This window comes from Oreochromis niloticus, linkage group LG7, assembly GCF_001858045.2.
Source record: "Oreochromis niloticus isolate F11D_XX linkage group LG7, O_niloticus_UMD_NMBU, whole genome shotgun sequence".
Lineage (NCBI taxonomy): Eukaryota > Metazoa > Chordata > Actinopteri > Cichliformes > Cichlidae > Oreochromis > Oreochromis niloticus.
Genome location: NC_031972.2, coordinates 18503762 through 18528900, shown reverse-complemented (window position 1 = coordinate 18528900; position 25139 = coordinate 18503762). Strand labels below are relative to the sequence as shown.

The 25139-nt window shown below is 39.9% G+C and overlaps 2 protein-coding genes across 2 annotated transcripts; one reads left to right on the top strand and one right to left on the bottom strand.

Moving 5' to 3' along the window:
• Positions 1-299: 299 nt before the first annotated feature.
• Positions 300-21009, top strand: shc3 (SHC (Src homology 2 domain containing) transforming protein 3). Its single transcript, XM_003451543.4, has 12 exons — positions 300-2869; positions 6894-6964; positions 10229-10292; positions 11432-11551; positions 13156-13209; positions 13496-13547; positions 13626-13755; positions 13887-14034; positions 15443-15527; positions 15614-15805; positions 17935-18260; positions 18400-21009. Exons 1-12 carry the CDS (start codon positions 2234-2236, stop codon positions 18526-18528), a joined length of 2007 nt encoding a protein of 668 aa, XP_003451591.1. The 5' UTR covers positions 300-2233; the 3' UTR covers positions 18529-21009.
• s1pr3b (sphingosine-1-phosphate receptor 3b) lies at positions 20924-24424 on the bottom strand. Its single transcript, XM_005456294.4, has 2 exons — positions 24195-24424; positions 20924-23791 (listed from the first exon to the last, which is right to left on the bottom strand). The coding sequence occupies exon 2, from the start codon at positions 23717-23719 to the stop codon at positions 22586-22588; it is 1134 nt and encodes a 377-aa protein (XP_005456351.1). The 5' UTR covers positions 23720-23791; positions 24195-24424; the 3' UTR covers positions 20924-22585.
• Positions 24425-25139: the final 715 nt, after the last annotated feature.

Genomic DNA, 25139 nt, shown 5'->3' with positions numbered 1-25139 from the left:
GAGAGGGGGAAAAAAGGGATTATGGTGACAATCAAAATCACAGGGGTGGCTTTACTCCTCCTGTTTCATGTCCTGTACCTTTTTCATGTTTCCCACTCTGTTAACAGAACACTATCTTATTTAATTATGCAAACATCTCATGTCTGATGATGCACGTAGCCTTTTTAAGGGACAGTTAAGAGAAAACAGAATGTACACCTGTGTCTGGAATGGTCTCTTCCACTATTCTGCTAGCCTCCTCTGAATGAGTCATCCAGCTGGCTCCTCATTGGATAAGACCATGCCATCCCTAGGGATTGCCTTGCAGAGGCAGAAAGGCCTTGCTTCCATTCACAGAAACACTGGTATGCCAGCCTGCTATTTCATTCACATAAAAGACTAAAAACTGCATGCTTTTTTTCTCTTGTCCACTGCTCCGTTTCTGCTTTGTCTTTTTGCCGTCACTTTTGATTTGCGAGGGCTTGCCTTTTTTCCCCCCTGCTTCTGTGTTTGCCTTTGTTTCTGAGGCGAGAAGGCAGACGTGCTGTCTTTTTTTTTTTTTTTTTCTCCTTTTGCCAGGCAGGAAAGGGAGATATTGGGAGGGACTGCAGTGCGAAATCTGCAGCACAGTGAGAGCGGAAGCTGCTTATGAATGAGTGTCAGTCTTTCGCCGTTGCTAGATGCTCTTGAGGACATTTTATATGAATGTGTGCTTTCTGCTGCCGGGAGACAAAGATGCTTCATTGCTGTTGGTTTTAAGGAGACTCTGAAGCTTTTTTTTCTCCTTTTATCCATCTGGCTATTTCATTGACTTATCTGCCTGAGAAACATGCCGTTCAGAATGTGTTTGTTTGAGTCGTATCATTCATGCAGTTCAGCCTGGACCAGTTGCTGGGTATTTTAAACTGGCTGTGAATCTGTTTCTGCTTCATTGTTGAACTGTTTGTTTTTTCCTATTGCAGATTCTCAACATTTTTAGGTTTAAAACAGTAAAATTGCTTTAGTCCTTTTATATATAATTGATGCTCGAATATAAATAGCTGTGGAAATAACTGGTGGTAGATTTTGGTGAGTGGTCCAGGACTGATGTCTGTTCACAATATGCAATTATACTTGAACATGGGCAATATATTAATGTTTCACATATTTCCAATCATACTAAAATTTTGCAATATTGCTTCTCTTGATGATTTATGAAGATTTCTTTTGCATCATTTTAAGGTGAATCTTTATTTTTCTTTGAATAGGAATGTCTATTTTATTTTTGTGCCATAAGATTTTGGCAGGCGCTTCGATTTAGCTGTGAATTAAAAGGATGTTTTCATTACATATTTCACTTCATTTACTGCCATCTAACTGATTAGTTTATGGTGTGTCATCCTTTTATCAAACTTTTATTAGGTCGTCAGTTTTATGGCACTGTTCAAGGCGCAAATTCCAGCAAAATATGAATGATTATTTCACGAAGTTACTAAGACAATCAAGCTACCTCTCATCCCTCATTTCCTTTTCACAGAAAAACAAATAAGGAGAAAAGAATTATGGAGAATGAATATGAGACTGGGGAATATAAAAATTGATTGGTTCTAGTGTGCTGTAAGTGGGAGGTTTTTTTTTTTTCCTCTCCCTCCAACAGGAAGTGATTTGCAGTGTTCAGCAAGCCTTTTGTTGAGAAGGTTTTCTCAGATCAGTGAGTCATGCTTTAGCTCTGAGCCGGCAGGCAGGCAGGCAGGCAGCAGTCAGTAGAGAGTATTTGCTCTTCCCTTGCAGTGTCCGTGATCATCAACAACACAGATCTTTTTCTGTTCTTAACTTTTTGGATTTTGAGCTAGAAATCAGCAGCAGCGTCACCGCTGGAAACTAAAAGCTGCACCACAACACTGGAAGCCTTTTAGAGACCTTTCCATCCTTTTTTCCCCCTCCCTCTGCTTCAGTGTTGTTTCCATGGATTGTGTCTGTATATTTTTTCTCTGACGGATTGGATTGCAGCTCTGGATTTTACAGAGAGCAGATTGGACTTTGGCGACAACAGCAGCAGCAGCTCAACACAACCACCACTGTAACCTCAATAGAGAAAATTACAGTCAGGTGGCCTGTGATTGCTAAAAAGGCGTTTGCTGCCTACCGTTGCTGCTATGTTACAGGAGAGGGTAATCAGCACCGCTCAGCCACGTCTGCCAGCACGCTTGTGAACGAGGCAGGCTGTGCGCGTTGGTTGGTGGAGAGAGGGGAGAGAGCAAAGAGAGAGAAGGGTATGCTTCACCGTACCAAATACAACCGCTTCAGAAATGAGTCAGTAACATCCGTCGATGAGCTTCTTCACGGCCTGTCCATGAACCCCAAGGTCTCGGCCACCCCCCAGTCTGCAGCTGAGACGTCTTACACACCCCCGACTGAGGTTCAGCCCTCCTCCGCCACCGCTCCTTCCAGCAACCCCACCGGCCACGGCTCTGACCACCTGGAAGATGGAGGCACCACCCTCTGTACCCTCATCAACAAGGTGTCCAGCCTGAAATTCAGCAACTCCGGCAGCTTGCTCGGCATAAAGGGTCTGCCCTCGGCCGTTAAGGACCTGGCTGTGTCAAAGCTGCAGGGGGGTGGGGGATCAGGCTCAGGCAGCTCCAGTGGCCCGAGTCCCAGCGCAGCTACAGCGGCGGCGGCAGCCTCTGGTGTGGGTGTCTCTCTGTGCAGTTCGGCCTCCCATTCAACCCCCTGTTCACAGCTGGAGCCATCTGTCAGCATGAGCAAGAAGAGCAGGCTGGATGAGCACCAGCCCAGCGGAGAGGACTGGAATCCAGGTGGAGGCGGTGGACTGGTGAGCAAACCCTCCAAAGGATGGCTACACTCAAACGAGAAGATCTCTGGTCCCGGAGTCACATACATTGTAAAGGTTGGTGGACTCACTCTTTCCCCCCACCGTCTCGTTTTGTTCTTTGTTCATCCCAGTCATTTTCCCATTCTCTCTTTTCTTTGAATGAGTCGAGTTTTAGCTACCTGCAAGTGGGGGTGGGTGGGGTGGGAATAATGTAGTTCTCACAACATGCCCTTGAGTGGGTGTATGTAGGCTGGGTGAAATAGCAGCAACTGGGAAACTGGCATTGAATAATTCAGGAAAAAAGGAGAAGGTCACCATTAAGGGGAAAAGTAGAGGAAAAGCTCATGACGGCAAAACAAAAATGGTAATTATCAATGTGAACATTGTGTAAACATTTACATTTCTCCGATATTTTGGCCAGTCTCATGTATACAGAGAGGCAACGTTATGCTTTTGTAACCATGGTGATGAGTTATTTCTGTACATTGTGCACCTCTGTGGCTGCTTTAGCTTGCCAACAGTGAATGGGTTGAATGGGAAAAGATATTCGGAGCATCCTCGTCTTATTACACTTATCACTGGCTGCTGTTACTGTTGTCCAACCGTCGTACATCATTTAAAGGTGAGCAAGTTGGCGCACAACTACAGGAGCTGCGAATGTCATCATGCCGGCAATGAGTCACTAGCATAAGGAGTGATGATGCAGAGTCCTGGCTCTTTAAGGTGTGGGGGGGGGGGGGGCATTTTTACTGGGTGAAGTAAAGGAATAATTTTGCTATTTTTCCTGCCTTGTCTTATACTGCACTGCAAAGAGAAATGCAGCTTTTTGGAGAAAAATGAAAATCGAGGCCATCACTGCCAGGGGAAATGTATTATATTCCAAATCAAGTTACGATTGCCATCATATGACACCTACTACAGCTAGCCCAAACAAAGCCTACAGTATCTGTGACCAGCGTGACATTCCATTAACTGCATTAAGGCAGAGAGCACTTATTTGTCCAGTCAATGCCGCTGAAAGCAACCACACTGTGAGAGGGGAAATGGGTCCGTCCTGTGCTCACCCTCCACCCCCGGCTTTCCCTGTGGTTTCAGTCCCGTGTGTATTGAGTTCAACGTGGTGTTCTGCTCACAGCACTTTTAATTAGCGTCATGTGGTCACTCCTCGCACGTCACGCACCATTACTCCCAAGCGGCATTGACTGACAGTGATGCTGTTTACACTCTCACTTTTAACTCGTACTAGTCTTGTGTTTCGAAAAAATAAAAAAGGAAAAGAAATGCACATTAGATATGTTAAGGTTTTTCTGGTAGCAGTTTCTGTCACGAACATTTTTAACAGGGGTCTTTGCTAGTATTTCATTGTGTTTTTAGGAAGGTCAGAGGTCAGGCTATATGCATACCACTGTCTGTGTAGGTTCTGAGTCATCCAGGTCACAAATGATTGAAAGGAAGGCAAGAAGCCTTTTTTAAATTAACGAAAATCCAGTTGTCCTTTCTTCCAAGTACTCGAGGCTACCACGAGCGTACCACTGTACTTACAGGAGCAATATGTGACAAATACTAACAGAATAATATGTATAGAATTGGTTTTCCTGTATACTATGTTCACATAAACAATAAAAGAAATACAGATTGGTAAAGCTGTAATTAACCGATCGCTTTCTACATTTCTTAGACCTGCTTTGTTTGCATTTCAGAACCAAATAACACTGACGTATCGATCGTTTGACAAGCTGATGTGGCAAACGTGTGCTTGGCCACCTGATCGACATAAATCCAGTCATTTATATTTATTATGTTATGTTATTATTCCTGACCGCATTGCTGCACTGCAAAAGTTGTATCGCATAAATGTTTTACTGCCTAACCCCCCCCCCAACAATTCCTACATGATTATTTGATTATTAAATTCAATTACGACCAATAATTATTTCTTTTTATTGATCACATGCATTATTTCCTGGACCTGATTATCCTGTCTAGACTGTACAGAACCAACACAGTCTCAAAGCAGTCTGTGAGAAAGTTGTTACTTTTTATCCACTGATTCCTGTTTTTGGACACAAATGTTCCTTTTTTCATGATTCTGGACATAAATATACACAAATTTTCACCTGATGACCTTTAAAATAGGGGAAAGAAGCCACACTTGAAGGTGGTCGTTCGGTTGACAGGATGATAACCTCCAAAGAGTCTCAAGAAAAAACATGCTGCAGACACCAAATATACTTCCTATTAAAAGAGTAGTTTAAAAGTTGTGCATGCTGTCATGAAAAGATGGGGCAATTTGTGTTCGTGAGCACAAACTAATGGATTTTTCACACTTTGTCATGCAGAAGAAACTTTTAGATAATGCACACAATGAGCACTGTAGCAGAAGGAGGTTTAGACAATGCAATATACAGTATGGCTTAAATATTTAGAAATGTTTGAATTTAATTACAGTTTGTATTTTTTTTATCTAGATCACTTGGAAACCTAGTTATTAATCCGAAATTCAGTTTTAGAGTTGGTTTAGAGTCGGTTATGTGTGTTCTTATACAACATAAGGGAATATAAACCCTGCGCGAGCTCAGAATAGAGCTCTGCTAATTTTAGAAGTGCTTGATGTATTTTTGGCCCTGCTAAAGCACGCACTTCAAACACACCCTTATAAAAATAGAGAACATAGGCAATTTGAGAACATCATGTTGACAAAATAATATTTTTGTTTGAGGGCAAAATGCTGAGCAGAAACAGACACAGAGTTATAAAAGGAAATTTATGATTGTAACAAGTTAGTTTCTTGAACTGGCTCTTTTTAAAGGACAGAGTGGAAACACTGGTGTGTCTGGAAGTCTGTTTTGTTTACAGAGACATTCAAAATGCTGCTGCTCTTTTTTTTTTACAAAAGCATACATAAAAAAATAATTATTTTAATTTGTTTTGTTCAAAAAGGTCTCAGATTTCACCATTATCTTTAATTATACTACATAAATACTAACTGGCCACTTTATTGGGTACACCTGTTTAACTTTTTGTCATATATAATCAGGCATTTGGGCATCTAGGTCCAAGAGACCTGCTGAAGCTCAAGCATCAGAATCATAAAGAAAGGCAATTTAAGTGACTTTGAACGTGTCATGGTGGTTAGCGTGAGACAGGCTGGTCTGAGTATTTGAGAAAATGCTGACCTACTGGGATTTTTCCACATGACCATCTCTAGGGTTTATATATCAAATGAGCAGCAGTTGTTAGTGAAAATGCCTTGTTAATGTCAGATGTCAGAGGAGAGTGCTGTGACTGCTGTGAGCTGAGAGGGAGGCAACAATGACTCAAATAACCCATTGTTACAGCCAAGGTATGCAGAAGAGCATATCTGAACAGCAGAAGACCACACTGGGAGCCACAGCTGTTAGTTAATAACAAATAACTGAGGCTACAGTTCACACTGATATTAAAATTGGACAACAGAAGATTGGGAAACTTTTGTCTCTGTTTCTGCTGCGATATTTAGATGCATTTCAGCGACAGATTGGTGACCTGTCCAGGGTGTATGCTGCCTCTCACTCTATGATTGCTGGAATAGCCTCCTGCCACCTCTGAGGAATGTTTTCAGCCCCTCACTGAGTCTATTCATCAAAGAATTAAGACAGTTCAGGGACCAAAAGGTGGTCCTACCAGGAGTTAGCAAGATTTAGCTATTGAACTGGCCAGTGAGTGTTTAAAAAGTTAGAGAAACTCAATATTTTATATTTCCTTTCCAAACAAATACAGTCTCTTCATCTTAAACTTAATATTGTTTTGTTTCAGAGTAGCTAATAAGTGAATGCTAAAGATAACTTGACTTAAATGCCCCCACTGCTTTTGAAAGTCATGCATGCGTCACAAGTTTTAATAACTGTGTCATGCCTGATGTTAAACAATGGGTCCATTTCTTTCCTTTCTAGAACAAGCCCCTAGTGTGAAAACTTGTGTGTGTGGTGATTTTGTATGCTCTTAAAGACTGCAGTAATTTTTTTTTTTAGCCCTTGAAAGGTAACAAAAGATTGGTTTTGTGCATAATGATGTGTAGTCTTTGTTTATTTCACACAGGGTTTTCATTCTTACTTTGCAGTATCTGGGCTGTATAGAAGTCCTTAGGTCGATGAGATCCCTGGATTTCACTACAAGGTCACAAATAACAAGGTATGGTCACACATTTATATTTCTTCAAGGACAAGACAAGTTGAAATTGAATGGAGTCTTGCTTATAATGACAGTTTTTAATTTGATAAAATACTTAAACAGCCACACACACACACACACACACACACGTGTGTATTTATATCCTTGTGGTTATATCTCATTGACATAATGCTTTCCCTAGCATTTCTCAAAAATGCCTTCACACTTGTGGGGACTGAGATTTTGGTCCCCACAAGGGCTGTTTGTCCCCACAAGTATAGTAAACTACCAATTTTTGGTCCCGTCCGCACACACACATAAATTGTTCAGCAATGAACAATTTCCAAATTTAAAACTATTTAAATCCATTATTTTATTTCTAATAAACAACCAAAACACATCAATAACAAAAGGATGTGGGGGTGTCAAACATCCATCCATCCCGCCATTCGCTTCCGCTTATCCTTCTCAGGGTCGTGGGCGGCACTTTTAGGTGAAGACGTTTAAGTACATGTCTTAAGAAAAATAAGTGCAGCAAGTAACTTTTAGTAACTTTTTCCTGTAAATTTACTGTGGATTGACTGTAAAAACAAAACATAACCACAACAAAAAGATAGAATAGAAGAAGATATTAACAATAAAATGCCATAGCTTTATTTTTATCAGAGTTTATCAGTTACTTTTTTACTTCGATGATTTATAGCAGGCCCCAGTTTTGTTTTTCTTTGTAAGAAGGTTGTATAACTCACCAAAAAATGTAAAAATTGGAAATCTATGCCCTCTTTTGCATTCTTCAGTTTTCCCAAAGCCTTCCAGTGAGCCGGATTTGACCTTTTGGTATGCTGGGTCTTGGTCCCATGCCAAATGTTTGTCACCACCAGTAAATACTGGGAAGGTTGTCTTTTAGAGTAGGCTGAACTCAGGTTTTATCCGCATCAGCAGTATTTGCATCTTTTCATTGTCAGATAGTATTGAAGATGTGGTTTCAGCACCCAGTATTCATATGACACCTGAGCTAAAATTATATTTCACAATACTAATTTTTATGTCATTGTTATTGAATTGACATTTTGTGCTGTATGATAAAATAATTAATAAATAATAATTGATTAAATAAAAAAAAAACAATAAAAAAAGAAGAAAAGAAAAATGATGCTATAACCGTATGTTGAATATAACGAATATTGTGAAAGTGTAAGTTAGCAACATCTGGTTTCTGAAAGGTGAACCAATTTACAAACACATAAGAAGAGTAGAAAAATACATTTTATGATCCAACCGATGAAAGAGTGCTAAATAAGCACCCTCACATGCTGAGGTTAATAAAACTGCTCTTTCTTACATCTGTTGGTAGGAATTACGTACAAGTGACTAACTTACGTAGTAATAATTACTGAACCTGTGATGTGTGTTGTTTTTTTTTACCAGTTTGGTTTCTATCTAAGACATAACATAGCATAGCATAACATAACAGCCATAGGACAATAAGAGATTAGTCATTATTAACAAAATATTTTGTATATTCATTTCAACTTTCAAACTCATTATTGAAAATTTAAAAAAAAAATTATGCATCCAAACATTTGCTGTCAGTATCTAGAAAAATATTGCTGAGTAGTTGCTTGTGGCCAAATGTATTATATCATTAGACATCTCACTAATAGATGCATTGATTTTGTGTATTAAGCCAATTTTGTATTAAACAATATTTGAACAAAATATAAGGTAATGGTGGACAGAGGAACCTTCTGCCATGCCTTAGCACAATGAAACTTGCATGAAGAAAACGGTACATTTAAAAATGTAACACTTTAAGGATATATGACTTTAGAGTGCATTTAGGATGCACATTTTGTTTGCATGGAGTTTTCTGCCTCTGAAATCATTGACCGATGTGCAGTGAGGCAAAGGGCGCAGCGAATCGGTTCGTGTCATGTCTACTTTTCTGCTTCACTTCCTGAAGTTGGTAACATTAGCTAGCACACAGTAGCAGGCTTTCTCTCTGCCACTGTGTGTTTGTGTGCTTATGTTTCTCTCTAATATGGAGAAGCATGGCAAAAAAGACATACAGAGAGAAACGTGTTCAGATTTCCCTTTAATGCATTTCAAGAGTATTTGTAAACAAAACACTACAATTCTGGGTTTTGTTTGTTTGTTTGTTTGTTTTACTTAAATCTCTATAAGCCAATGCCATTTTATCAACATGTAATTATCTGTAGTTTTTTGGTCAAACTTTCAAAAACTGTGAGTGAGAAGCATCAGTATCAGTAACTTCCAAATCCAAAACAAAGCTCACGCTCATGTTAGCAGTTCTGTTCACCTTATATTTATTATATTTATTATTTTGTCTTAGCATGCTAGCATGCTAACAAATTAAAACTAAGCACAAAGCACAGTTGAGGCTGTCAGGTAATGTTTCCATTTTAAAACATTTTAGCATAGACCAAAGTAGTGGGCTAATTTAAAATGTTGATGGTACTACATGAAAGGGACTTTGGGAGTTTGTATCCTTGGGGCATTATGAAAGTTAGGGGAACTCAAACATGTGAACCTCATGTTGGTCTTAGAAGAAAGAATTTATATTCTTTTTTTGAGAAATATGATAGCTGACAGTTTTCATTATTGACAATTTGCCTTTCAAAGCAGTTTGCACAGAGATAGAAAGGAACTAATGGAAACAATAGCATATGACCTGCAGCAAAGGTCCCCCTGAAAATCAAACAATGAGCATGCCATGCAGCCATGCCATCTGTGCCTTAGCCATAAGCATCATGGGATGCCCGTCCCAATCATAAACCAAGCTGGTTGCACAGCTTTTTGGATGACGGGGTTGGTTGAAAGAATTGGAAGAGCTGCCATTAAACTTTATGCACACATTCAGGTTCCCAGAGGATGAATCGTGCCAACTTTGTTGATGTGTCACCTACTGCTCCTGGGAGGTTCAAATTTTCAGTGCACTGCCACAAGGTAGATGTTGTGGTTTTAGAAACTAGAAAAACTATTTTGTAGATCTGAATAAAAAACCACAAAGTTTCTATCAGCCTCCGCTGGACCTTGTGTTGCGTGCCAATAATCATTATTAGCATGCTAGACTAAAATTTTAAATAAATACGTCGAACTTGCTGAACATTACTGCACTAACATCATCACTGTGGGCATGTTTGTGTGGAGAGGTTTAGTACCAAGTTACAGAAAATGTTTCTTGTGTATGATTGGGATGATTAGTTACTGCAAATACAATACAATCAAAATTACAAGTTTATCTTCCTCTTGCTCTCCTTCTAGGGAAGCCATCAGCCTGGTGTGTGAGGCTGTTCCAGGGACCAAAGGAGCTCTGCGGAAGAGAAAGGTAGCTTGCATGGATGTACAGAATGGGAGGGAGGGAAGAAGGATAAAAGAATGGCATAATCACAGGAAAAGTAATGCCCACTCCACGAGACCTGAATGTTAGTAAGATATACAGAAGCTGGAAAAATAGGAAATGGCATTACATATTAATTTACCCATGCACATTCTATATATAGCGTCCCATCTCTATGTTTCCTTTCCTTCCTTGGTTTATATAAAAAGAGAGGGAAAATAAAGAGGGAGAGAGGGGGAGATTAGAGAAGAGAGAGGCTGAGGAGAGAAGAGGGAGAGATGAAGAGGTATGGGACTGTGTGCGTGGGTGTAGCTCCAGCCCACGATGCACTGCACACCGCACACAGTGCTTAGTGACTCATGTAGCGCACAATATCTGTGATCAGGACGCCAAGCTAGTGTGTGTGTGGGTGCGCATGTATGTGAGCGTCTGTATTCTGTGTGTGCGTCCACAGCCTGTGAGGATCTGTGTCTTAATGTGGGGTGTGAAATGAAGCATTGCTCTCCTCTCTAGAGCTTGTTCAAATGTCAGGGAAGAGTACATAACAGAAAATCCAAGCAGGCTAGTTTTTCTTCCTCTTAGAATCGATGTCTGGTATAAGGTGCTGCTGGTTTGGCTGTGTGACAGACACACGCTTGTGACATCAGCTTCACGTGGAGAATTTTGAATGGGTTTTGACAATTTTTTCTAGCTTCTTTCAATCCTACCTTTATTGGACATATCTTGTCCAACACTTTACAGTCCTGTTTGTCTTTCTTACTGGCAAAACATCTGCCTGGATTTCCGTGCAGGAGAAGAGCGCATGTTTGTGTGTTTGCAACAATCATGTTACCACAGATTTTATGCAGTTGCACTTCAGTTATGCATCAATGAGCTGTGTAAAGGAACTGTTTTATGTTTAAGAGAAAAAGCCAGCAGCTGGTTAGTGTACCTTTGCATAAGCAGCGGAAACTGCCCAAAGGAAACTAGTAGAGGTTTCAAAAAGTACCAGGATGCAAACAATTCCAGAGCCTACATGTTTGTTGGGGAGCTTCTGAGGTGCTTGTCTTCTGATTTTGTTACCTTTCAAGTCTCTATTCTAATCAGTTTTGCTTTTATTTGTGTCTTATTGTGTCTGATCCTTACAGCCACCATCCAAAGCTCTGTCCAGTATTTTGGGGAAGAGCAATCTGCAGTTTGCCGGCATGTCCATCAACCTAAACATCTCCACAAGTAGCCTCAACCTGATGACCCCTGACTGCAAACAGGTCAGTCAGGATCTTTGTTAAAAATGAACATGTTGTAGAAATACATAATGCTACTGCTAATATTAAAACTCCTGCTTAAGACAATAACATCAAGGAAGTGAGTTTCTGTTTTTTAAAGAGTTTTAGAGTTTAAGAGGCATACACACAGGAGGAGACTAGCAGGAATGTGACAACCAGAGACCAATAAAGCTCAAGGCAGTTTAACCCCTGGGGATGTACCTAGTTATAGTTATCCCAACTTTGAGGGGAGTGATTGATCCACCTAACACCTAACATAGCTACAAGGCTACAAAGCATGTTGCAGTTTCCCTTAAATGCTAGAACACCCCTCTAATCTTTGATTTGAGTGTTTGTAGTTTCTGATAGAAAAAAGCAAGATCCTAATACACCCTGGTACAAAAGGAAATAGAAGTATAGACAAACACAGACAAACTGCACTAAAAACAAACTAAAAGCCGAACCCATGTGAAGCAATAGCATGTTGGAGTTCCCCTTGAATTGTTGCGTGGCCATTGAGTTCACCTAAGATAAATATTTAGGAGAACGAAAACGGTATTGAAGGAACAAACAAATGCTAGTAAAGCTGTTGTGTAATGAAATCCACTTTTATTGTCACTGCAATGTAAATTGAAACACATGAGCTCGTCCTTCAGTAATCTGAATGCTGCCTATTCCTTTGCCTGTATTGTTGTTGCACCTCATGAATACGGACATATATGTGAAAGATGTTTTTTACAATCCAGACCTACAAGCTAGCCAAATTAGCAACAAGCCGGTGTTTGTAGGCTGCTGGACAACCTATCTAAGCAACCACAAACCAACATTTAATAAAGTTTGAATAAAGCATGAGCTTTAGAAAACCAACGAAAAACATCAAACTATGAGAGTTAGATATGGAAAAGGCAAGTTATTGTTAGGCAACACTGCAGTTAATTAGCTGCAGCATAAATCTGTTCAATGTAATCTATTCAAATGAATATCCAGAGATTTAGCAAAAACAAAAATCTGCAGGCAAGAACACAGCATTGAGTCTAAAATAGCAGTTTAGCAGTTCCTAGAATACTTCCAAGGAAATACCTGTACAATAACACTTTTTACAAATGTCATGATTCAGACTGCAATGCCATGAAACTCAGGTTCTCTCCGCGTATCTGAACAGACAGCTGTTGCAACTGGCTGAACACAATGGAAAGTGGGCTAAAGTTACCAACGCCTTAATGAACTTGGAAACAGCTGGTGTAAAGACCAAAAAAATGACAACGACACTGGCATGTTGTGAAACATGCTTGAAACCTCAAAAATAACTGTGTTTTATTTGTATTTTATTTACCATTTTCACTGGAATGGCTCCATACTATAGTGGTTTGAACATTCACCTAACAAGTGAATGAAAGATACTTCCTTTAGGAGCATCTTTTAGTTTTATTGCCAAGAAGTTTTAAGGGGATGAAGGACAGCTTTTATAGAATTTTTTAATAAAAGACCAGATGGTGAAATTTTATCATTTCATCAGTACACATGAGAACATAGTGACTTCATATATGCTTGTATGTATACATGTTACCATGTGATAACACATATGCACTGTATTTTCTTCTTGACAGATTATAGCCAACCATCACATGCAGTCCATCTCCTTTGCATCAGGTGGAGACCCTGTAAGTACTCAAATAACAGATATAATCTTTAAAAAGTACTTGAAATTTGACTTTAAAAACACTAAATTTGTTAAAGATGTTTAAAAATTATCTTAATACAATTATAAGTGCTGTTTTAAGTACTGGCATGCTTTACACTGCCAATCAAATAGATATTTTATTTTAACAGAACGTATTATAAAATTTTACACTATATCTTTCTAATTTTTATAATTCTGTTTGTTTTATTTTATAATTAGTTTTAATCATATCAGTGGTGTTTTACAAGATGTATCTTTCATTACAGGATACAACAGATTATGTTGCCTATGTAGCAAAGGACCCAGTTAACAGAAGAGGTGAGCATTCATTGATTAAACGTTCTGTAGACTTGCAGCGTCATGCTTATGAAAATGTGTTGCTGTGACTCTTGTCAGCATGCCACATCTTGGAGTGCTCTGATGGACTAGCCCAGGACGTCATCAGTACCATCGGCCAGGCCTTTGACCTTCGCTTCCAGCAGTACCTGCAGTGTCCCTCAAGCAAGCTGTCCTCCACACATGACAGGTGAGATAAAAATAGTGCATCACAAAGTACCTGTTCACTAACATAAGCAAATATCGATGGTGATAATTTTATCAAATACAGCACAGCAATGCAGTACAGTGTTAAGTTTCATGAGTGAAGTGTTTATTCAGGGTATTAAACATGGAGGAGTTACCTTGGACAGAGGAAGAGGAGGAGTCAGCAGAGCACCCTTACTATAACAACATCCCCGGGAAGATGCCTCCCCCTGGAGGCTTCATTGACACCAGGCTGACCAATCAAAATGCAGATGGTTGCCAGGTACAGCTTAGTTTAACTTTGTGTTTCTTTTGTAAACAAACGTATACAAATTGTTTGGCTATTTTTAATGTGTCATCCTGTGTCCTGATATATGGGGAAGAAATCACCGATCACAATAATGATCACTTTTTTTTTTCATTGATGTGGTTTGAAAGTTTCTGTGAATATGACACAATGCACACTCCATGACCAGAGATTCACCTCTTTTATACTCCTGTTATATTCCTTTTTAAGCATGTTTCCAGTATTCTAGATTGTCAGTGTACCTAATGATAATACACCTAAATTATAAGGTGTCTTAAGAACTGTAATCTCCAATAGTTTGGAAGCTTACTCTGGCAGCTCTAATGGTCATGCTCAGGACACTCAGTCTTGTTGGACCCGCTGCAGTTACATTGGTGATTTTGCTTACACATAGCAGTTGTCTGATTTTAGCCTAACCTGCTGGGTGCCATTTAGACATTTTTCAAGATCTCAGTTAAATGGAAACTTGCCCAATGAGATCCTGCTGAAATCATGAATATACACTCACTGGTCACTTCATTAGTTACACCTTACTAGTACTTGGTTGAACCCCTTTTTGCCTTTATTTGAATAAAGTAAACTTAATGACATATTCCAGAAACCAAGTTGCGATGCTCTGAGCTTTGTGATATGGAGCATTCTCCTGCTGGAAGCAGCCATCAGAAGAGGGCACACTGTGGGTATAAACGTGGTCAGCAATAACACTCAAGCAGAATAAGTAGTTTTTGGTATTAACGGCCTGAAGTTTGGATAAAAATATCCCCAACATCCCCAACAACACCACTGTAGCTTCGACTTCCTGTTTTTAGTTCACAGGAGTGTCTCCCAGTGTGGTCTTCTGCTGCTAGATGCTCTTCTGCCTACCTTGGCTACAATGAGTGTTACTGTTGCCTTTATATAAACCTGAGGCAGTCTGGGCATTCTCCTCTGACCTCTGACATCAACAAGGAATTTAATCCTGAGTAACGCTGGATATTTCCTTTTGTTTTTGGACTTTTCTCTGTAAGCACTAGACATGTTTTTGTGGGAAAATCCCAGTAGATCAGCAGATTCTAAAATACTCGGACTAACCTGATTGACACCAACTACCGTGCCATGTTCTGAGTCACTTAAATCACCTTTCTTCCCCATTCTGATGCTCAGTTTGAACTTCAGGAGGTCTCCTGGACCATGTTTGCATGCCTAAATGTATTGAGTTGCTGCCATGTGATTGGCTGATTAGACATTTGCGTCAACAAGCGATTCAGCAGGTGTGGCTAATACAGTGTCCAGTGAGTATATATAAAAAGTAAACAATACTTAAATGAGTCTTAAACCTTATCAACACATCATCATTTATTTCAAAATAATCTCAAATATCCAGTGTTTTTCTGCATGTCATTAGATGGGTCCAGGATCTGTCGATCAGACATATTACCAAGGGCGGCAAAGCTGGGGAGATGAAAGAAAGACTTTCTTCATGCAACAGGGTAAGTACGTCCACTATGCAAGATATTCAGTTCTGCAACATTTTATGTCTTCAAAAGTATAAATGATTGTTTCTTCAAATCTCTAGGATCATTTGATATAAGTGGACTCCCAGAGACTAAAGGTCAAGTACCAAATGCAGAGGAAATGCCCACCTATGTGAACACCCAGCAGATCGATGCCCAGGTGCTCGCAGCTCTCCAGGCAGAGGCTGAAAATGTGACAAAGGGCATGGCAGCTGCAGCCAAAGAGAGCCCACAGAAGGACCTGTTTGATATGAGTAAGACTTGGTTACCTTGTATTAAAAAGTCAGTTTGTATTCAGATATCGGATTTGGAAGCACTGTCTGATTTTTTTTTTTTATGGTATACACAGTTTAACATTTGCCAGTACATTTTTATTTATTTTCACTTTGTATCTTTCATGACTTTGATGAAAACATAATTTAAAGCTTGTATGATAAAGCAGTAGAAAGAAGCTGAATAGTATCTGTAGGCTTCCTTCAGAATAATACTGTAAGACGACTAGAATCAGAGTTCGTAATTATAGAGGTTTCCCAGATTTTGTTTCTCAGTGACTTAAGCTCGGCGTCATAATAACATCATGTCAGTATGAAGACAAAAGGATGACTGTGATAATGGCAGTGTGTGGCTGTCCCCTTCCTCCTTCTAACTTCAGCTTTAGCTTTGCTATTAATATACATGGAAGATCAAAGGCATACACATGAAGACACCATGACACAAATTACATGTAACGCATGAGCTGTGCAATTTAAATGTGAATGTTTCTTTTGGAAATGTTTAAATTCAGACTTCAATGTCCACCTACTGTAGTTCTATAACAGCATAATCACATTTTAGTGAGTTCATGTTAATCATTATCTTTTTTTTAATCCAGGTAAAAGTCATTGAGATTAAAATCTTTTTTCCAATAGAGACCTGGTCAAGACTAACAGATAACAATATAACAAGTAAAAACACAACAGTTACAGTTAATACAGTTTCTGAGCTGCTCCTCACCATCCAAACAAATGACTGAATGACTCTGACTGGTTAAGTTATATGTTGATACCTTTGTAGGTAGCTGACAGTCCAGCAGCCCTCTCTCTGTGACCCTGGCTTAGGACACCTTTCAAACCATCACACACAAAACAGTGTCATCAGCATATCATCACATCAGTTTACATGCTATGGGAAAGAGTACACGCACATTCAGGGGATGTTTTGTATATTTGTCACATTTAAATGTTTCAGATTATCAAACCAATTTAACATTAGGCAAAGATAACTAAAGTAAATGCAAAAACTGCAGTTTCAAAGTGAGGATTTCATTTATTAAGGGGATACAATGGTATCCAAACCTACCTGGGCCTGTGTGGAAAAACTGCCCCCTAAACCTAATAACTGGTTGTGCCACTCTTGGCAGCAAGAACTGCAATCAGTTGTTTGTGATAACAGGCAATGAGTATTTCATGTCACTGTGGAGGAATTTTGGCCTCTGCAGAATTGTTTGAATTCAGTCACACTGGAGAATTTTTGAGTACGGGCTTTACGGTCATGCCCAACATCCCAATCAAATTTATGTCTGGATTTTCACTCCAAAACGTTTATTAAAATTTTTGAGCCATTCAGAGGGGGACTTAGTGGTGTGCTCAGATCCTTGTCCTGCTGCATAACCCCACTGTGCTTAAGCTTTAGCTTCAATGAACTAATGGCTTGAACTTTTTCTAGATCCAGATCCTGAAGCAGCAAAGCAACCTTAGACCCTCACACTTCCACCACCGTGTTTGTCTGTTGGCATGATGTTCTTTTATTAAATGCTGTGTTAGTTTTACGACAGATGTAAAGGGACTCAAGCATTCCATAAAGGTCAACTTTTGTGTTGTCAGTCCAGGACAAGTGTGAAAGGATGGCTAGTGAAATTCATGTAGTTAATTCATGATTTAACAGTTATTAAATTATTTCTTCAAATAGGGCCAGGTAGGCTTAGATAGTTTTATCCCCTTAATAAATAAAATCATTGTTTAAAAACTGCAGTTTGGATTTACCTTTATCTTTATGTGATAACACACGTACATGAATGTGTGACAAATATGCAAAAAACTAAAAACTCAAGAAGGGGACAAATATTTTATCACAGCATTGCGGATGGAGTATATTTGGGGAATGAATACAGTATGTGTTTCTATTTTGAGGATCACCTCTGTTGAACACTGAATTTAGAAAAAATGAAGCTAATATATTGCAGTTATTGACAAAATCAACATTTGGTTTGTCAAAGTAAAAAGGAAGAATAACATTTATATTCCTTTTTTGTCTAGTTGATAGTTATGCTGATTTAAATTTTTAATTTCCTGTACCTACTTTTCCTCTCTTAACTCACCTTTTGGCACTGTCCTCACCGTGCCAGAGCCCTTCGAAGATGCCATCCAGTCCCAGTCCCAGCCGCTGTCTCAGGGACAGGTCCAGTCCCAGGTATCCGGTCTTCACAAGGCAGCATCCGTGGACAACTCGAGCCCTCTGCTTGTGCGCTCTCTGGCCTTTCGGGCTCAGGAGGAGCTGGAGGGCCAAATGTGGTACCACGGTAAAATGAGTCGCCGCGATGCTGAGAAACTTCTGAAAAATGACGGGGACTTTCTCGTCCGTAAGAGCACTACCAACCCAGGGTCCTACGTACTGACAGGCATGCACAATGGAACTGCCAAACACCTACTGCTGGTGGACCCTGAAGGCACGGTAAGACGGGTGAGGGGGGTGTAGCAGGACACATGGAGCTTGATTCATTAACTCTTTTGTGAATGCATGAAAGTAAAAGATTAAACTCTCATTAGACCAAAGCAGACTCTGAATATCTGTCTTCCTTTTTCTTTTTAAGGTACGGACAAAAGATCACATATTTGACAGCATTAGCCACCTTATTGGCCATCACCGTGACAACAACCTGCCGATTGTTTCAGCCGGGAGTGAACTGTGTCTCCTACAGCCTGTGGGAAGGAAACAGTGATGCTTGCGATGCCTGACCGATAATAGGAAGCGCTACAATGGCCTCTCACTATGGAGCTTGAAGATGAAACACGAGTCGATGCTTCAAGGCTCAGTTCGCTCAAAGAGTTATTGAGACAAACTGATCTGCAGTTACTTAACCGGAGACGCTGGAAGATGCAGGAGTTGTTAAAGATGAAAAAAACAAAAGAGAACTGTTATTATTTTGTCGTGATGACTGAAATGCTATATTTTTGAGAAGACTTAGGTGCATTTGGACACAATATCTCGATTTGGTGTTTTAAAAGATTAAGAAAAAGACTATTGTTCTTGTAGTTTAGACAAAGCGCAAATCAAACCTCAAAGAGGTATTAACAAGAGTATTTTAGAATAAAATTCTGAAACTTTAGTTTTGTCTGTCAAGCACAACCACATTTCTACAGGAACCGTCGGCTAAGAGGTTGAGGAAACGGAAACGCTCTTTATAACGAAATTACGTTCGGAAAAACGTCCTTTAATCTCACCAACAGTGTGACAGCTTATTCGATTAGTCACTATAAGAAAAACCTAGCTTTTATTGGGGTTTAGGCCTGAATGTGGTTTTTTTTTTTTCTTTTCTTTTGCTTTGCAGTTGTCACAAATTGTTGGGTAGGGGGAGGGGGTGCAAACAGCCACCCTTTGACAGTGCTGTCAATGGCTTTAACGATAAAGTTTTTTATGAAGTATTTTCTCGTGTCACTGCAGTCGCATGACTTAAAATCAACCGTTCTCGTGGCCATGTTCGTAGACCTTGATACCCCTTTATTTGAAAGAGGTGCTTATGTATGCTGACACTGTAAAAAAAAATTAAAAAAGACAAAAAATATATGCTTTTCAAACTATTTCCGAATTGGTTTTTCGCTGAATTCTTTTAGGTGTATAGTCGGTGATTAGTTTTGGGGCTTGCAATGGATATTCTCACATCTTTGATTCACATTTTCAGCTTTTTGTGAACCTTTAAAATCTTAAATATTATTATTACTATTATTATTTGAAGGATCTGAAACGAATAGCACAAAACAAAGTTAGGTCACTTAGTTCACGCGTGTCAGACGAGTGTCTTGCGTTTACGCCGAATGTTTAAAATGCTTTCAATCGTTTTCAGTTACTGATGTTAGCTTTTGATTTCTCAGTGTGTCGACGTCTTATGATAAAAACAGCTTTGCCACAAGATGTCACCCTAGAGTTGGATAGTTACCCCTGTCAGTTACATGTGCTTTGGATAACACTGCGTTTGAAAGGAAAATACAGCTTTTAAGCCAGTTTTTAACCATTAATTTTCAGTTTGCAATCCACTGTACGCTCTCATTCCTCTGGACAGTTTAGTATTTATGTTGTTTTTAAAAAGCTCATAGAAGTGGTACACAGCAGCACTGGAAACTGACTTTTTTTTTTCTTTTTTTTAATGCTCTTATCCTTACTATTGTCAGGACACCGATGGATACCAAATGAATGGGGCATTGTATTTGATATGCACTGGATCACTTCAGTTGAACTCAAATCAGCATGTGTTCAATGAGTTTGACAAGACAGATGCAATGTAATATAATGTGCCTGTGTTTTGCTGCAAGAGGGAGTGTACAGTACATGCATCTCACAACCCACAGCACTGGGGTCCTTGTGAAAATTTTAAAAAACAAAACAAAAAAAACCATCCACCACATCCGTTTTGGGTTAATGTGTTTGATTCATTGTGTCCCAATGGAGAAGGACACAAAGAGAATTTTGTCATTTACTTTTGCATTCTCCACTTCTTTGCGACATAATTTCATCAAATCAAATAACTCTGAAGAAAGAATAATGTGCTAAATTATTTAAAAGCACTCTGCTAATGTAAAAAAAAAAGAAGCTTTATTTCTAAAATCTGAATTTGTAGGAACACTTTGGGAAAATGTGCAAAATTCCAAACAAACAAAGCGTATATCAAAAGCAACCGTACTCGAATCTCGCCGAGGATCAGCTTTGAGACTTAAAGAAATGACCAAACTCCTCACTGGGACAAAAAACTAAGAACATGGCGTCTTTCCAGATTTCTGTTGATGAAAATGTGCCTTTTATTTGTACAACGTTTGTTTTTAATTTCTCCTTTCTCTCTTCCTTCAAAGTGCAATAGCTGATCTTCAATGGGGCATGCCTGTTCACTAGAGGTTGTGTTTTTGCCCTGCTGCGTGTTGCTGCTTGAGACTACTGTTCCCTCTCACTATCTGTCCCCCACCCTCCCTCCCTCTCTATTATATATTATAAATGTATCATTTTGAGATTCTAAATATAAATCTTTGTCAGAGGAAATCACACAGAAACTCACTATTTTGGGACAGGTATTTAAAAAAAACTGGGGGGAAAAAAGGAAATAAAAACATAGAGACAACAAGTCCAAATGATGTTTACAGATTTAATCTTTTGGTTGTATTAGTTAATCATTATTCTGTATGACTGTTGGCAATAAAACCGTGAATGTGTAGAATCACTGTTGTTTCTCTGCTGTAATAGTTTCAGGTATTAATATTTCTGCTCATGAGTCACAGATTTCTCATCTAAAACACGCAGGTGGTTTTAATTTACCCACATTCACATATACTTGTCTTTGAGATATGTTACTCTGAGTCATCCACAGTCCGCACTATTTATATTAGTTCCCATGAAAAGTAAGAGTAAATAAGTTCCAGGTGCGGTCTGTGGATTGTCCACAGTGACTGGAAATTGGTTTTAGGAAATAGATGTTATGAGCCATGGAAAACACAACTTAGTGTATATGCATTGTGTGTTAGATTGCCTCCAGATATCTTTAAAACATAATATTTTACATCTTTTTTTTTTCTTTTTCTTTTCTTTTGCATTTTCAGCCTTTATTAGATGGTGCAGTACAGGGAGTGGACAGGAAAGCAGGGAAAAGAGTTGCGGTAAGGACATGCAGAAAATGGTCTGGGTCAGACTCAGAGCTGAACCTCTGCAGCAGCCTTCAGCACTGAGTCACCTGTACAGCCAGGTGAGCTACAGTGAGACCCATGCTTCTAAATCTTGACTAACAAAATCAAAAGCATGGCTAGATTACACAGTAAATACTTTTTTTGGTGAACCAAGCCTTTATATAAGTTCTTTTCATAAACAAAGCAGAGCTGCACTCTCTTGGCCATAAGGTGATTCTAATGAATTGTTACACAGTAAATTTAATAGTTTTCCATTTTAATTTACTGAGTGAAAGATGATTTTTTTTTTTATCTAACATGAATATGTGCAATTTGTATTTCACATGCTGCATTCACGTGCCTCTTTACAGTCTTCAGCTTTCTAGCATCATGCTTTTAAAGCTCAAAGCAAACGCACACAAAGAACTGCTGTAGCTGCATAGTAAACATGCAGCAGTACTGAGTAAGACCAGCAGATGGAGCCCTTGTATCGCAAACGCTTTCATTTTGAACCCAATGCTACTGATATAATACAAAAAAAGCACCTGTTTGTTTCTTCGCTATGAGTAACTCTTGCCTTGGTTATTATACAATGCAGATTACAGTAACTGCCCAGCATACTGTAGGATTACTGAGTAAATACAAACTACGTAGATTAATAAATACCTTCAGCTGTGTGTCATTGCAATAACGATAGTCTACAATCATTCTTCATTACATTGGTTTTTGCAGTGATATAATTGCACTTATTTGGTAACTGCGGGTAAATTTTCGCTTCTTATTTATCATAGGAGCTCACAGCTGCAACTACGGAGGTAAAAGTCCTTTCTGTTGAGGGTAAGAGCACCAGTCATCTGTGGAAGTGACTGTTATCCAGCAAAAAAACCCAACAACAAAAATAGGACAATGTGACTCCAAACTCTGGCAAGTTTTGAGCACTGGAGGCTGGACTTGAAAGAGCCATACATTACAGATGATGAACATATAGCAAAAAGAAAGCACTGCCCTGCAGCTAATGTCAGAAATCTACCCTTCATTTAAAGAAACCCTTTTTTTGGGAACAATGCTCTCCGTTGTGACTACTGCACAAGCCCGTAAGCTCAGAGTATTACTGTAAATTACTCCTCTCTCCTTTTAATCTTCTCTGTCACTCGCAGCCTCAGCGGTACCTCTGCTTGCTCCAGCTACCACTGAAACCTCTCCGTGGCCCCTGTCTGACTCCTGTCCTCTCTCCGGCTCTGACTGCCTGGAGCCCTGCTGGTTCTGGCTGCTCCACGACTTGCTCCTGCTGCGGCTGGGCTCCAGGGACTGTCTGTTTCCGCTTCCGTTCACAGACGCCTTCGCCCTGTAGCAAAAGCCGCAAACCAGACCCAGGAAAGCTCGCCTCATCTCGCGGCTGGCCAGAGTGTAGATGACTGGGTTCATCGCGGAGTTGAGCACAGCCAGCCCAATGAACCAGTCGGCTTTGTAAAGAATGGGGGACCTCTGCTCGGACGCTACATCCACCAGGAGCAGGACAAAGAGGGGAGTCCAGCAGGCGATGAAAACTCCAACTACGATGATGACAGTGCGCAGTAGGGACATGGCGTGCTCTGAACTGCTGTGCTTGCTCACCTTTCGGCTACTGGACTTGACCAAGATGTAGATGCGGGCATACAGGATGGCTATGGCTGAGAGCAAAAGTATGAAAACCGTGATGCAGAAAGCAACATATTTCTTGGTGTAAAGAGGGAGGATTGTGGAGCAATCAGGGAGGTTATTCAGGCAGTTCCAGCCCAGAATAGGCAAAGCTCCAAGTGATATAGCAATCAGCCAGCAGGTCCCTATGAGCAGAAATACCCTGTAGTTCTTGTTTGCATCATAAGGCCTCATTTTGATCATAGTAAGGTGTCTCTCTATAGCAATAGCCAGGAGACTGAAAATGGAGGCTCCAAGTGCTACAAACATGCTCCCCTCTCTCACAAACCAGAGAGCAGGTGAGAGCTGCAGGGTCTTCTCTCCAGACAGGAGCAGGTTGACCAGGTAAGCGACTCCAGCCAGCAGGTCGCACATTGCCAGGTTACCGATGAAGAAGTACATGCGGTTGTGGAACCTGTGGTTCCTCCATATGGCTACAAGCACTGTGAGGTTCTCCAAGACGATGAAGCTGCAAACGATGAGGAAAACTACGGTTTTGGTGTCCACAGTGCCGGGGCTCACGCCAATGCTTGGCCGGTTGGCCAGCTTTCCTGTGTAGTTGTAGTGGAGCTGGATCTGAGAGTTGATCATTGTCCAAAAAATACCAGCTGCCGACACTCGAGGTCAGACTTGAGCAGGGAGCGCAGTGTCCACTGTGTTCAACTGCAGGAGTAGATTGAGCGTTATTATAGAGAGCAGCCAATTTACAGATCATCATGCTGCCATCATTGTCCTTGTGTTTATCGGTTTGTTTGATTAAATTCCACTAATTATAGAAACAAAAGGTTATTCACCAGAAACACACTCGCTATTGTAAAAAAACACCTTAAAATAAACTCTGATGTCGCTTTTTCCCCTTTCTTTTGAAACGGGAGTCTTGAAAATTGAAGCTGCTCATTTGAAAACACCTAATTATGCATAAAATTAGCATATTTCTGGCACAGTCGTCACGTGTAAATTATCGGCTGATTTCAGCAAATAGCACCAGTTTAATTACTGAGTTTTCTTTGCAGCTTCAAGCTGTCTAAATCTCCCAGAAAGAACAAGCAGCCTTAACGCAACTTACCTCTGGATGCTCGCAGTTCGCTTTGTTTTTAAAGTCAATCCCGCACTTTTGGACGCACATTTCATCGCAGTCGATTATCTTAGCTCCTTTCTTTTCTGTTGAACTTTAAGTCTTTCTTCGTTGTTCGGCAGAAGAGAGCAGCTCCTCATCTTTTTTTTTTTTTTCACTGAGCTCTGGAAACTGGAAACTGTCGACGGTCGGCTGGTAGTCACACCCCTCCCTCCCCTCCTTCAGCCCGGACTGCGAGCGCAGGGAGGCTGCTCCGGGGGTCAGAAGCGCATCACCGACAGGAGGTATGTGTGTGGACACAAGATTCAACGATTCATTCTCACACTTTGTCCTCAGCTATGTTCGTTATAGCACTCAGAACAAAACACTTACTTAGGGTTTTATTAACTGTGGAACCAAAGGTGCAAACCTACTTGTTTTTATCGTTTGCCTGCACACCAAAGTGTTTTGGGTATGATTGTTTGTTTGTTTGTTTAAAGAGCTTTGGTAGCATTGCTAGCTCACTAGGTAACAACAGTGACTCTTAATGTGAGCAGCAATGTTAAATATATATCTCTGGGCTACTTAAAACTCTGGTAGGACTGTAATATTACAGTCCTACCAGAGTTTACCAGAGCATATGCGTTATTTCACATGAGTCCAATGTTTAAATGTAAACATTGGACTCACGTGAAATAACGCATTTAACCACTCAATTAATTGAGTGGTTAAATTTAGGTTGAGTGGAGGTTCTGACCTGGTTCAGGTAATGATGAATCCCAGTGGGAAGTCAGCAGTCTGGTAATATTTTTTGTTTTTTTAACTACAAATAATAAATGATAAGTATCGAAAGAAAAACCAAAATGCTAGCCACAACAACTGATGTAAACCGCTGATAAAACCTGTGAAAAGAATGCAAATCACAACTTTTTATCTGACGTGGACCCAAAGGAGAGA